The following is a 17,563-nucleotide window of genomic DNA, read 5'->3' on the forward strand; positions in this document are numbered from 1 at the left end:
CCCGACATCACAGATAAAAAGGTGGAACTTCTTCATCCACAGTATATATGTAAACCTGACCAGAGGGATTATTTCAGTGTAACACATTCTTTTGAGTCACAGGAAATTTACACATGAGCACGCACTGAGGTCAACCAAGGGTAATATTTTTTAGAATGGTACAAATGTCTATGGGTCAGGCGAGAGAGGGGCGGGTCACAGCTGGTGGTGCTGCATTTAAGCCCAGTTATAACCGCTGACTCGTGTTTCTGTAGGATTTCATTGCAGCCCTCTAAAAAAGCCTCCACACGGCTGTCTGGGCCAATCAGTCAGTTGGCGTTCAGACGAGGTCTTCGGTGGGATCTAAAATAAAGAAGTGAGAGGAGCATGAGGTGTAATGGCACGCTGGAGAGCTTGCTTTAATCCCAGGAAGTCTTTCCCTCTCTGTGCTGGTACCACGCTAAATATAGGTGGGTTGGGTATCTAGCATACTGTAACAAGCCTAGATACTGGGTTCAATCATTGCCCCGGTCATGCAGTGCACAGTGTGTGTGCTATCTTGTAGCCTTACATTCAGTCACGGAAAAACTGAGTCAACTAAATGATACAATTCCACTTATTGCCAATGCAGTTTCACCTGTGTCAGGATTTTCTTACGAACAACTTTCGACTTGTTTTAAGACAACTCAATGCAACATCAAATGACGCCTTAAAGGGATAGTTCAGATTTATTTGAAGTGGCATTGTATGAGGTATTTATCCAGTGTCTATTACATACAGGATATGTTGGTCTGCACACCTCCAGTTTGGAGAAACAGGCAGGACATGGAAGCTCAGTGATGTACTTCTGTAGACTGCTGTCAGCCACTTAAAAGAAGTCCTATTAAAAAAAAACATTAGCAGTTTAAGTGTACGCTATATTGACAGTATTTTTACTACTTTACCTCTCCTTCAGACAGCCTGTTTGGACGAGGAAGCTGTTTACAGCTTAAGTTCCCCATCTATGCTCTCGTGAAAGCCACCAGACTACATTGAGAAAAACACTAATTTTAGCTTGCAGAACACATGAGCTGCTGGTCTACCACTGCCTTAATCAGTTAGTTAGTTAGTGTTATTGTTCAACTTTGGTGAATCTGAACTTATCCTTTTAAATGCCAAATTTACACAATAATATAAACAAACTAACTGATCGAGGCAGCAGTGGTAGACCAGCAGCTCCTGCGTTCAGCAGTGTTAAATTGCTGTTTTTCCCAATGGAGTCTGGCTTTGAAGAGAATGACATAACAACTTCATTATCCCACTGGAAATCATTGTCTGACATTAAGGTAGAGCAGCGAAAATATTCTCAATATGGCAGACACATAAAGTGATATATATTTTTATTAAGGTGGGACTTTTTTGAATGGCTATATACATTTTGTTGTTGACAACTTCCACAGCAGTAGATTGCTCAGCTCCCATGTTAAACTCCAGCCTGCTTCTCCAAACTTGGGGCGTGCTGACTGACATCTACTGTTTGCAATATACTGTCTATGGATAAGGATCCCATACAACCTCACTTTGGAGCTATCCCTTTAATATTGGGTTTGCATTTTGTATCAGCACCCATGTGCAAAGGTACTGCTGGGTGGCATTTCCTTCTTGTGTGCACTTCCATTAATCTACAGTTAAAAAATAAATACTCCATCAATCTGTCAAAATCACATATTGTTTGGACAATAATGCATGATTTCAGTCTCATGTCAAGTGAAGTGAAAAGGAAAAGTTGGCAGGCAGCAAAGGCCAGACTGCTGTGGATAACTATTTTGCGACTGTCTATTTTCTGTCTGTTGGTCTTGGCCTACAGTGTGAGTACTGGAGGCTGCTGATGGTACAGATGACGATAGAGGCCCCATGAGCTCAGTGTGTGTGTGTTTGTGTGTGTACATGTGTGTTTGTGAAAAGAGAGCAAGGGAGAGTGAGACCTCTGAGGTTTCACTGCAGGATTCATGAGATTTAAAGAGTGGTGACGGACCTAGACAGAGCTTACACTGGGCTCAGCACTGACACACACATACTGTACTCACACATGCATGTACGCTTGTCCTCTGGCAGATACAGAACAACAGCAGAGGCCTTAATGCAAACGTACTGAGAATGAAAACACTTGGGAGTACATGAAAACAAACTTTTATATGATTCCCATAAATCCACCCTGTGGAAACAAACGGCTGCTATATTTTAAAGTTAACACACTGATATACACTGTAAATATACCCACGTACACACTATCACACATGCGCAGTTATGCATCTCCAGACTGACACCTTGACCCCTGATGAATGCCATCAGCTGTGAAAGTAGCTCAGCGGCAGATGTCTTCAGGAAGGAAACTTACTGCCACATCAACATGTAAAAATACACACACACACACACACACACTCACAAAGTGTATACCAACATACTCCAAGACCAGAACGTGCCCTGTGCCCTTCATATGCCCCTGGCACCTCTGAATTAGTCCACAAACACATACACACCGAAATAGTAACCACAACACAAACGCTGTGTTACACTGGTGATGACAGGCCTGAGCCCGACAGGCTGCTACAGGTTTTCTCCATATTCACACACAGACTTAATGGTTACTATACTGTACGCACAGGGACGGTGACAAGATATTTTATAATGTATGAATATTGAAGTGTGCAGTTCTCTCTTGTTAGTCTGTTTTCTTGTACCATTTGTTGAGACCAATTCTATGCAGTGTAACTGTTGGAAAGCAGGCCAAAAATGTATATGTACTGGTAAATATTTTGACTATCCATAAATGCTGTGGATTCCTGTTCCCAAAGCTGTCCAATCTTTAAAGGAAGAAAAGGAGCTTGCTCACATTGTCACACTGTCATTAAAAAATTCTGTTCCATAAAGAGCGCTTCCCACAAACGGAGGTGGTGGCATATAATGTAATAGCATATCCTTATATTTTGCACATTTGCTTTCTTGTCAAGAGTTAAATGAAAAGATGATTAAGAAAGGATAATAACAAGTTTTTAAAGAGGGAAAGTGAGTTCTTATGTTGATGGGCAAATTATTCCAGTCAGAGGGAGCTTTGAATTCCAAAGTGCATCTGCCAATTTCTTTGTTAGTTTTGGGAACTTAGAAATAAGGTTGTTGAGTATGCATATGAGGAAATATATGATGTCAGGTATTGTTTTGAATAAGAAGGAAAATTAAAGTGGATACATCTGAAAATGCACTGGAGCCAATGGTAGTGTCTTCGAGCACTGAGTGGTAACCAGAGGATTGATACTGCTCCCATGTGTACAGCAAATGTAAAGCTACGTAGCCAGTTAGCTTAGCTTAGCATAAAGACTGGAAACAAAGGGAACTGGCTAGCCTGGCTCTCTCCAAAAGGGAACTAAAACACTTAGCAGTCATTTCAAAGCTCACAAAAGAACACATATAATTTCCTGCAGTCTCTGCTGAAAAACACAGCTGCTAAACTTTAGAATGATCAAAGTCTATATTGTCATATAACTTTTGCCTAACTGTTGCATGCGGCCAATAGAGCTGCTCTGGAACTGCATTTCATCTGCATTGTTTTAAAGTGTGACCTGATTTTCTGCAGCGAGCAGCCAGACACAAAAGCTGATTGTAGGAAATATTGTGGTTTTCAATCCCCCACACAAGTGTGCACGTGTGAAACAAGCGCCCAGTGTTTTCCCTCTCTCTCCCCTCACCCTTTGGCACTCTCTCTTTTCCTCTCTCACTTCTCACGCTTGCTGCTGATGTCATCGTTAATTGACTGGATCCACTGGACATGTGCAATGACAGTCCATGTCAGCAATAAGACTGAGAAAATAAATGTTACATGAGAAGATTAATACGACTCTCATGCCTTTATGGTAAATGTGAAGCCACAGTCAGCAGGAAACAGTCATCCAACTTTTGCCCAACTGTTGCATTCAGCTTCATTATGTCATGTGTAGCTATATATGTTCTTAATTTCACAAGTACAGTGAGCACTGATGATGATGTAATACCATTTAATAATCATGATATGCCAAATGATCATTAAAAGGTGGTTTAAGTGTCTAAACCGCTCTTTTTTGGCTTTGAAAATGTGCTCTGGCAGAGTTTTGACAGTCAGTCAGCCAAATAAATTGGCTGGATTGAGTATATAGAAAAAGGGAGCCTGACTAAGAAGCGAGTGGAAGACAGACATAAAAGAAAGGAAGGACAGAGAGAGTGAGAAAGGCAAACACAGTAGAAACAGACGGAGAAACTAAAGTAAGACTAACAGCAGCCAGAGCGAGTAAATAGAGAGGATATTGGAGGATATGTGCCGCTTGCTGAGTGGATTAGCTGAGTGAAATCTTGCTCTGACTCATACCACACTTGCCTGTTATTATACTCCTCCCTTGCTTGTGTGTGTGTGTGTGTGTGCGTGTGTGTGTATATGTGTGTGGGAGAGAGTTTATTTCTGTTTGTGACCCTAATACAGCAGACATGATGACATATGACAAAAGCTACTGTATAAGGGAGTTCTGGCAAAGTTATGTATATATTTGAACAGAGAAGAGACTGTATCAGGTCCACTTTTTAAGTGTTGAGAGCCCTTTAAAGGTCCAGTGTATAGAATCTAAGGGGATATATTGGCAGAATATGCAAAATAATATAATAAATATATTTTCTTTAGTGTATAATCACCTGAAAATCACAATCATTGTGTTTTTGTTACCTTCATATGAGCCATTTATGTCTACATAGAAAGAGAGTGGATCTTCGTCCACATGTTGCCATGTTTCTACAGTAGCCCAGACAAACCAAACACTGGCTCTAGATGAGGTCATTTGCGTTTTGCATCGGCCACCATCCTTAGCAGCCCTTGTGCGATGAGCAGCATCAGAAAAACACTGATTTCTCTAAAGTGAAACTGCTTTATTCAATGTTTTTACCAGTTGAAATCCCCGGATGCATTTGTTTTGGACGGGAAGAGACCTCTGTGGATAATTTGGTTCCCTGTAAAAAGCTCTGGAACATCTGGATCTAAAGTTATCAAAGAAAAAGGTGAGCACACACAGCAGGTGCTGGGCTAGCAGCCCATTACTGATGAGCCACGCGGCATCAGAGAAACACTGATTTGTAACAGCAAACTGCTTAATTCAGTGTTTTTTATCAGTTTAAATCATCAGAGCCATTTGTTTTGGACAGGAATTGACCTCTGTGGATAATTCAGCTCACAGTAAAAATCTCCTGAACAATGAAAACTGAAGGAATCTTAACCAGGAGGAGTTTCAGCTGGTTGCAATCCTAAATGTTACACACTGGACCTTTAACTCAGTATGTGTGTATTTGTAAGATAGCACAAGATAAACTAAATTTAGACAAGATAAGGCACACTGTATAAAACTACAGAAAGCATTTGTTTATACTGGACTTATCCACAGCATGATTTGCACTGATTATAGTTTAGTAAGTATAAAAAAGTATATTAAAAATACTGGGGCAAGGAGCAAAATTAACTCCTCATCTGTTTTAGCCAAATTATTCTCTAAAATTAAACTGCCAATTCCCCAACTTTTCTGGTCTGGAGTCTGAAGCCCAAAAATAGGAGCACATTAAGAACCACAGTGTGTGTTAAACTAAGTTGAAAAGTTTTCTTTCTTTACTCACTCTCCTCACCTGTAAGTTGGCGGACCACAGCGCTATGACATAACTCGTGGAGCTGCTGCTCTGTCTGGCAGGTGCATTTCCTCCTTGCTTTGTTTTTCCCTTGTGTTTCCTTCCCTAAATGATTTACCATTTCCCTGGAAATCATCCCTCTCCCCGTCTCTCTCCACACATCCCCTAAACCCATCATCTCTAAAACCCAACGCTGCATGAGATGCCAAGCCCGCAGATTCTCCAGTGTGTGTTCTGGATGTTTAGCTTGTGGTAATTGTAATGTTTTATTGCATTATGTAATAGCTTCAAAATGATTAAAACAGACCAGCCAGAGGTCTGTGCAGGCACACTCAGCTGCATATATGAACAAGCCCAGACATAACACTCGGACGCACACACACGCACATATGTAGTGATATATTTCTTACTTTCTTCCAGTAAAAGCACTGAGGGTTGGGAAAGCAAACCTCAAACAGCAGCGTGTTTTGCCACCACACAACAGTTGGGCTGCTCCTGTTTGTCAGCATAACTAGAGCCCAGGGAAAACCCTGCCACATCCACAGCAGGCAAAACACTATAGCATTCAGACAGGATCCAGCGCACCACAGCAACTGATCACGATGACAATAGGCACACAGCTGCAACATACAGCTGGATTACACAGCAAAACCATGAAAGCCATAAATAATCACACTGTAGTTTAATAATATGGAAATGTGGAGCTTGACAGCTGAGTGTATGCAGTGCAAAATGCTCAGGTATTTTTATCTGCTTATGGCTTTCTGCATGGACTTTGTTTGATCAGAGTCCCCCTCTACAGCTGGATCTACTACTAAACTCTAGGAAAGCAAGAGGGAAGGTTACAGCTATAGACAACTTGAAGAGTGATTCTGCAGTGAGAATGGAGAACAGCTGCAGGATAGATGTGTTACAGACTTTTCTACAGCAGCTACTGCTGTAAAGTTATTCCACCACTTCCACTGCTCTACACCTCCATCCCTAATGCCTCATCAGCCCATCTCTCCATCTCCCACAGCAGTAACTAAGGCATGACTCATGTGGGCGCAATGCTCTCAGTCGCTCCTCAGGGTCTCAGCTGCTGGTGAGGGTAGAGGGGAAACTATTTGAGTGATTTTCTCATTCCTTCTTTCTCCCTGCGAAACACAGATGAAAAGAGAGCAAGGTGTCCTGTATTTTGAATGCATTACTGCAGATGGCGAGATAGTGAAAACAAAATACGGACACATAAACACACATTTGCACGGATGATATCATGGCTATGCACAGATAAAACAGATTGAGTGACAGGTCTAAACTTGCCGAGGAGCATGCAAACAATTCATAAGCGGAGCAAAATATCCTTGTTGACTCACACACGTGCACACGGGGAGATCATAAGACACAACTCCTTGAGCCAAAGCCACAGGTGTCTATGAGAACAAAGAGTCACGAACAGTATGTGAAGCGAAGCAGAGTAAATATAGATTTAGAGAGCAGAGCAGGCAGGCCAGGAAAAGAAAGGGAATGCAGGGGTTAAACAACAGAGGTGGGGGAGTGTTTGGATGAAACCAGTTAGGAGACATGGAGGAGAAATGGAGACAAATGGACAATGTAGAGCAAGGAGGATGAAGGGCAAATGATGCCAAATTAGAAGTTGTTAGAGCATGCTGGATGAGGTTAGCACAGATATAAGAGTGCAGCGTGTCAGCAGAACCATATAAAATGTCTGGAGTTTTACAACTGCAGAGCCACAGATGTCCTATACCACTGCCCCCTCCCAGCTTACCCATCACCAAGCATTATCTCCTAGTCACACCATGCCATTACCAGGCCTTATCTCCCACAGCGGGGGGACACCAGCACAGTAAATCACTGTTACAACCAGCTGTAGCCATCTCTGTCTGCAGCATCTCAAGGCCAGACTGCTGTCACTACCACTGCACCCCCATCTGTGCAGCAACACTGAATAGTTACTACTGCTTTTCCACTAGAGACCACCATGTCAGTAAACTCATATTTACAGACTTTGATTTGTGTAACTCCCACTAATGCCATAAAATCCTCCAAATATCTCTTTACAGTATAAATACAGTTGCCAGGGGGGCCTATTATGACTTTTTATCCAGTGAAAGCAGGATTTAAACATACAGCTGAACCTAAAGCATGAAGAGACAGACAGACGCAACATAATTCGACTCAGCTTTCGACAATCTGCTAATTTGTTATGCAACAGCACAACAAGAGAAAATCAAAGCAAGTCAACCTTCACTCACCTCAACTTCTGCTCACCCCCCTCTTTTACAGTACTGCGGGGGGTGATTAGAGACGGATAATTGGGACGCAGAAATCCAGCTGTAAAGACGCCAATTTTTTCTTTGAAAAAAGGGCTAAATTCCAGAGGTAAGTGCCAAGGGATTGAACAGGCTCCAAAACACATGCGAGGTCTTTTGTTCTGCACTCTGGATCTTTTGTTTCACCTGCTGTACAACTCATTACAGGGAGCTTTACCTGTCAGATGGCATACCCTCTCTATATTTGATAACTTAAACTGTATTTAATTGCTACATATCCTTTCACCTCAGGAGAGGCTGGGAAATGAGGCCACATGGGAAACAAAAGCTTTGGGACCCTGAAAACATTCTGTTAAGTACTGTGCAGCTTAACAGTGAAAAAATGAGAAAATTACAGTTTGTGCTTAGTCAGTGCAGCTTTATGTAATTCTATCATTAATATTTAATGTTGTTTTTTTTTACTTTGGCCTTTATTCATGTCTCTTTACATGAGTGTCTTGTGCTTAGTTCTTGTACATTATGTTTGGGGTAGATAAACAGAGCAATAGCTTATGAGGATCCGAAACAACAAACCAACAAACATAGCTACATTTAATTCTTAAAGTGGCTACAATCAACATTTTTATATTAACAATAGTTCGTATGACTACTTGTATGTGCAACTGTTCATCTGACAGCTCTACGTAGCTTTGTGGCAACTCTTAGCTAACTGTTCTGGTTTTCCATCGCACAACTTTTGGCTCACTTTCACCGCTTTAACAGCGTCTTGTTGGCCACAATTCTAAAAAGCTACACTACGTTCTATGCTACCTGCCCAGCACCAAACAACAGACAAATGCAGAGGAGCGTTTAGCTTCTAAAGAGCCAGATATTTCCCTCAGGAGGTGGTGGAGACCAAAAAAGAGCTAAAAGACAAGTGAATATTGACCTTAAATTCACCAGGGGCCTCATTTATAAAACAATGTGTAGAATTCATACTAAAAATGTACGTATGAACAAAGCCAAAAATGGTCTGCGGCAAAAAAAAAAATTCCACAATTTCTACAATAAGGTTTCCACCTCACCATCTGTGCGCCAATTTCCCGTCTCCAACATGTTCATAAGCATGGGTCAAAGTTTCTTCCATTGATACTCGTAAGTGCTAATATCGTAGGCAACTGGACTTGCTTGCGTTTCTTGAAGACGTTTCGCCTCTCATCTAAGAAGCCTCTTCAGTTCATACGTACATTTAGAACTGAAGAAGCTTCTTGGATGAGAGATGAAATGTCTTCAAGAAACGCAAGCAAGTCCAGTTGCCTACGATATTAGCACTTACGATTACCATGACCTGGATGACTGAGAATCTTCACCAACAAGTTTCCACTGATACTGTTTTTATACATAACAACTTTTGCTTGGGAAGTCGCGATTGCCTCTTTTAGGCCTTGTTTTGTGCATATATTATGTTTATAAATGAGACCCCAGGTTGATGGAAAAATGCCCCTAAATAAATGTTGATGTGGCTCTTTATTTGTTTTAAGAGGCAACAGTTTGCTGTGTCGTCATCAGATTTTTTCAAAACTCTCAATCTTGTCTTGTCTTGTCAATCTGTCTGGGACTAGTATTATCGTGGTCCCATGATGTTTTAGGTGACCCCTTCAACTTTCCTCTGGTGACAGACAGGAAAGTTGGTCATTTATACACAAATTACATTCAACTGCCATGAAATGTACTGAGCATAAATATATGCTCAAAAGCTTAAACCTTTTCCATTTGGGACATTTTGCTCTCAGGTTAACTTTGCACATCAGCCATGTAAGAAAATAATTGTCAAATTGCCATCAAATAAGCAGATCATGGTTAGGACAGGGCATTATGTCAGTATATTTAGATTTGGTGATTAAATGATGTCTTTTCCTGGTTTTAAAGGCTGCATTGTAGTATTCAAATGCCTGATAGATTTTGGCGTCTCATATTGTGTGATTTCCTGAGCACTGATGCCTTCAGGTGCCACTGATACTGCTAGCCGTCTTGTAGACCTAAAGTCTTGTAACATTAAATTCTTCCTTTGTGTAGTTTTAAGACGCAATCATTTCTCGCACTACCTTTCAACATTAATCCTTCCAGTTATCCTCTATCTCCCTAAATTGACCCTTTTCACACCTCTCGCTTCCTGTAACTGTGAACAGAGGTTCAGCACTGTGCTGCCTTCCTGCATGTTTCTGTGCTGTCAACACTTTCTAAAGATAACACCTCCATTTCACCCCCACCCCTGAACCACCTCACTCCACCAGTAAGCTATGATCTACAATAACTCTGCTGCAACGTCTTCTGCTAAAATTAACCCCTAAACAAGGGCTTCTGACTGGCACCCTGAAGGGACTGCAGAGCACGGGATCATCTGAGAGAGGGAAGGAAATATAGGGAACAATGTGCACGAGTAGAAAATGAGAGACACAAGATCAAATGGAAGAGAGACATAAAAGTAGACGTGCACTGCACAATGATTTGGATCAGGTTGAACCTTGTTCAACCTTAAGCTGAGGACACTCAGGACACCTGAGAAAAACATTCCTGTTAAACTGACCCCAATCTCGTGGTGGGGGCAATGCAGTGAGTACTGTGAAGAGCTGGATCATTAAAGTGCCAAGAAGGCCTCTCCAGTACAGACACATTGCCTGCAGAGTATTGCTTACACCAGCAGACAAAGTCACTGCTTTGCTGACCATGCCAGTATGTACTCCTTTTCATATACAACAGAAAAACTCATTAAGTAACACACATTATCACGGCCTCACTCACACACACACACACACACACACACATCACAGAGCATCCTTAATCCAGAGTTGGCAAGCCTGAAAGTAATTTGATCTTTCCCTTAGCAGTGATGCCAAGAAATGCCAAGGAGAGCTGTATTTCTCATCGTAATACTCCTTTTCATAACCTTCTGGCCCTGAAAGAAGATCAATGAACAACTGCAGAAGTTCACAAACCCTAAGATCTCCCTATTGTTTGACCTTAATACAATCAAATCCTGATCCTTGTCAATCAAACCTGAAAGCTGATGAGGACAGCAAGATTAGGAAAATCTGTGAGTAATTGATCCTTTCCTGCATTTCAGTCACATAAACCAAATAATTATCATGCATGTGGCAAAGTCAGCCATCAGTGTACTCAATTCAAAGCCATGCAATCCTACTGCACTGAGCAACTGTATGTGAGTCACAGATACTTGATTCCACAAGTAATTTGTATCCTTGATTGTGACTTTTCATTTAGCGGATGGTATGCTGACCACTACTCAGGCGATTTGAAAGTCAAGTCCCTGAGGGATTAGAGAGCGTTAAACTGGCAGATGAGCGGATCGCTGAACTGACTCAATGAAACAACGATAAGAGGGGGTAGAAAATGGTCAGTAGATCTCTAAAGTGAATGGATCGCTGATTATACATCTGCCTAATGCAGCAGTATTACAAAGTGCCACTCCAGAGTATCAACTACAGTCAGGATCTGGTTGCTGCTCAGTATCTGTGCCACGCTGAATGAAATCTGGATTGTGGGCAATATGGTGAGCAAACTCTCTCATCAGGCCTTGGCACCCGCAAACTTCAACTCATGCCCTTCAAAAGGCATTGCATCTCATATGGTGATGATACAGCCTTTTCTCCAATAAAAAGTTCTGTTCTTGTAAGTTGTTTTTCAAATTATGCTGGTGTAAGGAAATATAGCCCAGCCGTGCTTTTTTTTTCAAGCCAATATGAGGCATGGGAAGATCCCTCATAAGAACTTGTTTGCGTGGGTGTGTACATCCCATGTGCATGAGTGTGAGAGAAAGATTTAGCTTTCAGCACTTCACACTAAATTAACTCAGCTGTTTCTACAGGATGCATGTGCATTTATATATATTTGCATCTATATGGAACAGACAGGAGTGAAAGTGTAAAAGACAGACACAATAATCGAGGGACTGAGGTAACTTTTTGCCCACTGGCAACATTGGTAAACTATCTTCCTTAAAAAAAATGGAACATTTACAACATTTCTCTATTTCACTGAACACTTTACAAAAAATGCAACAGGTCAAAACAAGCTATAAAACTAAAAAGCATCTCTTATGCCATGGAACTGGAAATACTAAAACACAAAAAGAGGTAAGAGGTTGTGTTTTTCAATTAGTTCCACCACGGCTATATTCAAACATTCAAAGCACCCAAACACTCATCATCTCAGTGATTGGACCATCTGGGTGATGCTGTCAAATGTGCATTTGCATTTTGTACATGTTTCCATTCACAGACCCTTCAACAGTGGAGGAACCCCGACACACCATCCTCATCTTACACACAACTCTTTTAGTTGCTGCTGTAGCTGACCCGGGACCTGTAGATGGGTCTTAAAGCTTCAGGGTTTCATTTGTGCTCACCATAGTGTGGCTACCCCATTGTACACAACCTCTGTATGAATGGGACAGCTGGCAGAATGGGATCATAGTGTGTCCTTTTGACAATGTGTTATGTGTGCGACCCAAAGCAGGAGATTTGAAAAGTAGCTGCTAGCAGTTGGCAGCTAACCCAAAGAAGAACAGCATCCGAAAATGTCCGCAAACTGGGAAAACAATAAGGTCCTTCAGCTCAGCCGCCATATAACAGGGAATTATTGTTATTGCCATGTTGTGCCGTTGTTATTGTTTAGAAAGTGCTGACAATGTGTATGTTTTATGTCACACTACAGGCCAACGCTACTGTGTCACGTCACACCTGTCACGCTTGTTTCGATTATGCGATGCTGGCATGCTGTCTATCACACACAGGAGCAGAATGATGCCGCCCCTGTTCCGTTCTGTGTAAAAATGAAAAGGCGGCATGAAGATGGGACTTAGTAACCTACATAGCCCTATGATGCGATCTCTGTGTAAAAAGGGCTAGTGACTCACACGACCTGCTTGTTGTGCTAACCTCAGCATATGTTATTGACAGTGCACGGCCAAAAGTTTCCGGGTGGAACTTGCACTTGTGAACTTTGGTTCCACCTTATGTGCATCAGTTTTCAAATAAACACAAGAAGTTTGTGCTCTAGAGAAAGGATCAGCACTCAGTGAATAACCTTGTAAGCCCTATGATAAGCTATTATGGCAAGGCTTAACTATACAGACCAGTGAGCAGTGATAACTAACATGTCTTTGGGGTCATCGGGTGGGAACCTCCTTTCACCAGTGTTTCGTCTAGTTGGTCCCACGACACCTCCAGGAGGCTAGACAGTGATCTCTGGCGTCCCAGAGACACTCCCCTAATGCCAGGTCTCACTGCTCCCCGCACCAACCCAATAACCTCCTTTACCTTACTTATGCATGGCTTTCTCAGCCCAAACAGCACCGCCACCTTCTACCAAACCCAGTATACATATTGTGTATTCTGTATGCAGTTGCATGCATCAGACCGCGACCACGAGACCGTGGTCAGGTTTTCCCATCCCAGTAACAGCTTGGCTGTGGGATTGAAGAGCTCCTTCCTTCTAAAAAAGACAGGAGCCATACGTCCATGAGTATCTACTGAAGAAGGGGTTAATATTGAGCATGTTTGCAGGTTCATGTGTCTAAGATTGGGTGAATGCAAACTGCTTTTTACGGCATATTGCAAAAATATCTCTTATAGCCTTGGCTTGTATGATAATTTCATTCATTTCAGGCTTACATATAAAATATGTAGCTCACATCCTGAATTGAGAAACCAATGATTTTTCTGTATGTGCACATTTTCTCCCCTAGACACCATTAGTCCAACAGTGACCTTTCACCTCATCACCTTCTCAACCAATCCAAGGCACTGATTCTAGGATCCAGAATTAGCACTGCTATCACTGGCATGGAGAATGTTGGCCATGCAGACAAGTCATGGAGGGAAGAAGTGAGCACAGGTTCAGGGGAAAGAGAGAATGAAAGTGTGGGGTGATATATAGAGAGGGAGTTACAGATGGAAAAGGAATACATTGGTTACATTGCATTGGTATAGGACTGGGCTATTCAGATTTTATGCATCTGGTGGTGAGCTCCTCATACCATATGTTTTCCTAAAATTAAATTAGAATGGCAGTATATTGCTAACACTATCACGATATATCGCAGTAGATTGAATTGTAACACCTATATCTTGAACCATATCTGTCGCCAAATTCTTGCCGATACACCGTACTAATAAGAAAACAGACACCAAAACCATGCATGTGTTCTCAGCTGATTATTTTTTGTTAACATAGACCGACTGCACATTAAATGATAAGCCAGTAGGCAAGAAATAAGATCTCAGATGAGAAAATAAAGTGTTGTAGAAGCTGAGATGCTAAATTATGAATTGTTTTAAATCATCATCATCTATCATCCCTCCCTTGTTAATTTGTCTTTTTCTTAAAGATTCTTCAACTCCCTCCCTCTGTCTCTTCCACTCTCCTCCTCCCCACCATTACAAACTGGGAAAACTTAAAGTGCTTCACACCATGAAGACTTCACCAGCCCCAGATGTGAAAAAAACTGCACTCACATTTACAGCCACATAGAAAGTTACTTTCACTTTTCTCTCTCCAAACCGTGTAAAAGCTCCCATCTGTTTAATGCAGAATACTGACATGATCACAATACCACGTTGAACTCAGAGAGATTTCACATACCAGTCAAACCTGCCTCTGAGTGGGAGGTCTCAGGTCTGACCCCAGCATGGACCACGTGTAAACCCCTGGACGACCATCTAAGCATGTAGTACAACGTGTTCTTAGGGCTTGCTGATGTATCTGACAGGGCATGTGTGTGTGTGTGTGTGTGTGTGTGTGTGTGTGTGTGTGTGTGTGTGTGTGTGTGTGTGTGTCCGGGGGGAAACTTGTGTTAAACACATACATAAACATGTCACACAGCACTCACCGATGCAGGCGTGTACACGGACGGTCAGCTGGGTCCGAAGAATAACACTGTGCTTCTTCCCTCTGGACCTGAAAACGAAAGAAGCCAAATTGTCTTCATGAATGAAAGCAACGCAGTGTCTAGTTTCTGCACAATAATTTCACTTACAGCCAAACCTAATAAACGTGTTTCATGTACTTTCTAGAATTAAATGTAATTTTGTTGGCATTAGTGGAGTGATCTGTCTTGATTGTAGAGTAGAATATCCTGCAACAATTGAAACGGCTACTGTACTGTTGGCTACTGCTTTCAGGAAAATATCTTTTTTTATGTGTGTCAAGAAAATGACATTTTTAAGACAAAATATGAAGTGAGGAAGAGTGACATTTTTGTAATGCAGAGGCACCTGGCCTGACGGGAATAGTGCAGACAAACATTGACCTGCATTGGATTTGTACCCCTATACTGATACACATCTGGGCCCTGAGGACCGACAGCAAAAGTGCAGGAGCAGACACAACACATCCCTCCACATACCATCCTCCATCACACATTCAGCATATTTCCAGTGGGAAAACAAAATGAGCACACACAAACACAAAGGTAAAATATGATGGTATTTTGAGAGCAAATCAAACTCACTCCTGACCTCAGTTATCCTCCAATCTGCAGGATCTAATCACTGACTTCCATCACTAACATGCTGATATGGTGTCCAATCCAAGCAGGGAAAGCCCTGCTCTGATAACACACACTGCTGCAATACAGCCATAATGCATAGCATGTAGTAAGGATAACACACACCCAAACAAGAGACCAGCTGGTCTTCTATCCTTCTGTTAAGCTCCGTTATCAGCTTTGCTTGGAAATAGAGCAAAATGTTAACACGATCTGTTGAGATACTGATAAAACTGTGTTTTTCTTGCAAATTCGTTTTTTTTTTGCTGTACCTGTCTGATAATGTCTTGTGTGAGAATGACAGTCAGGAGAAGAATTAAACTCAAAATGCAACCATTGGATTGAGAGTATAAAATACTCAACATATATAATTTCTAACTGTGAGGATAAAAAAATGTTAGTAAGACGGATGGGAGAGATATTGTATTTTTAGATTTTTAGCTTTTAAATCACTATTTTAATACATTCTGAATATTGCAAAAAAAACGGCTCAAATGGCTCAGAGAGACTCTGGCTACAGTGCGTTATAATCTATAGCAATTTCCTCCCAATTTTTTAATTCACTTTCCTTTAGTGAATGCATACTCTGAGCTGTCCTCGTCACCAGAGGCCCTTGTTTACTGTCAACTGTGGTGAGCAGCGTCCTGCCGCAGCTGGAATCACACCACATTTTTGAAGCGTGGGAACATAAATTGTGGGTGCAAATCACTGACACCAATCTACTCTTTATAACACTCTGGGCATTTTTCAGTGAATGCAATTTTTAGTTGTCCAGTGCAGGTTTGTCAGTAAAAAAGCAGATTTCAAAGGGACACTTCGCCAATTTTAAAGCAGCTTTGTATCGAAACAATGTGGGTGGGATGTGTAAATGAACTGTGGATGAACCTTCAGTCCATCTAATTACTGCCTAGAATTCCTCCCAGGGGAGCTCCACTAAGTGACGTGGAAGATGCAAAGCAGGTCATCCGGCGGAGTTTTGCTGTCTCTTCTGGGCTGTTTAGACAAACATGAAGCACGCCAGGCTTGCAGTGGCCAAACAGTGGTACTGCAATTTCCAGGGTCATCACATGATGACATTGGGCCCAACTTTTTCCCACAGACTTACAGTGGGAAAGAAATGTCTGTAACTCAGTGGATACATTTGTTTTGGGCAAAACAACCCCTGTGAAATGACTTGTTTTACTGTCCAGATTTGAACCATTCAGTCCAATAATATTTGGAAAGTCTATAAGAGCAACAAGATTAAGTCATTTTATCCCCATTCAAGTTAGTGGAGTGTTAATTTAGAAGTCAGCTGCTTGGCCAGCAGAAGTTAGCCACTTGGCCGTTCCTGGCCATGCTTGGCAGTCGTAAGCCTAATGATGTGGAAGCAGTGCCAATCATCCCGGTAATTTCATATCGCAGACATAGACCATTTATGGCTTCATGCATCACTGAGCAACTTTCATAGGAATGAACGAGGTCCCGCCTTCAATGCTGTATCCAGGTCACTTAATACATCCGTGGGGCTGCTGCTTGAACATCATGTTACTGCACTGTCTACTTCTAGCTTGAAATGTTTTCAGAAACGTGTCTTAGTGCCCTGTTTAGCTGTAATAACAAGAGTTTGTGAACAGGAAATGGGCACCATATACTGTGTCTTATCTGCTATCTTTCTAGCAGTGAAAAACTCCTTTAGTGGCCATGTTTAAAGATGAGACAGAATTATTGTGAGATTAGAGAAGCTACAGCTTTTAAGGTGTTAAAACAGCTGTCAAAAACGGCCTGACTTTAAAACACAAGTAAAATATGCAGTGTGAGGCTGAGATGTTGAGAATGATTAGTTTGTTCATTTCTGACACTATATAAATAGTGCTCTTCTGAGGAGGAGGACAGGTTTAGTCGGAAGCATCCATCGTCAACCTCTGTGAGGGTCAAACCCAGCCCAGCCTGTGATTCATTTCCTACTGTCAGTGCAGTGTGACCTTGGTAAAAGCCAAGTTTGATAGGATGACAGACAGGCCTGTCCAATCAGACCGGTTCCCCAAGATCTCACCCACTTCAAAAAACACACACGCCTCTATACACCTGTCCATCATCTGTCACATGGCTTGCCAGG

General features: G+C 41.8%; 1 protein-coding gene across 5 annotated transcripts in view; it reads right to left on the reverse strand.

Moving 5' to 3' along the window:
- fhod3a (formin homology 2 domain containing 3a) overlaps nt 1–17,563 on the reverse strand; it is a 68,792-nt gene that overhangs the window by 40,297 nt on the left and 10,932 nt on the right. For all 5 annotated transcript variants that reach the window (XM_050034960.1, XM_050034959.1, XM_050034958.1 and 2 more), the window contains exon 3: nt 14,809–14,876. In XM_050034960.1, the coding sequence (XP_049890917.1) occupies nt 14,809–14,876 (68 nt within the window). The remainder of the gene's footprint in view (nt 1–14,808; nt 14,877–17,563) is intronic.

Source organism: Epinephelus moara, chromosome 22 (genome assembly GCF_006386435.1).
Source record: "Epinephelus moara isolate mb chromosome 22, YSFRI_EMoa_1.0, whole genome shotgun sequence".
NCBI lineage: Eukaryota > Metazoa > Chordata > Actinopteri > Perciformes > Serranidae > Epinephelus > Epinephelus moara.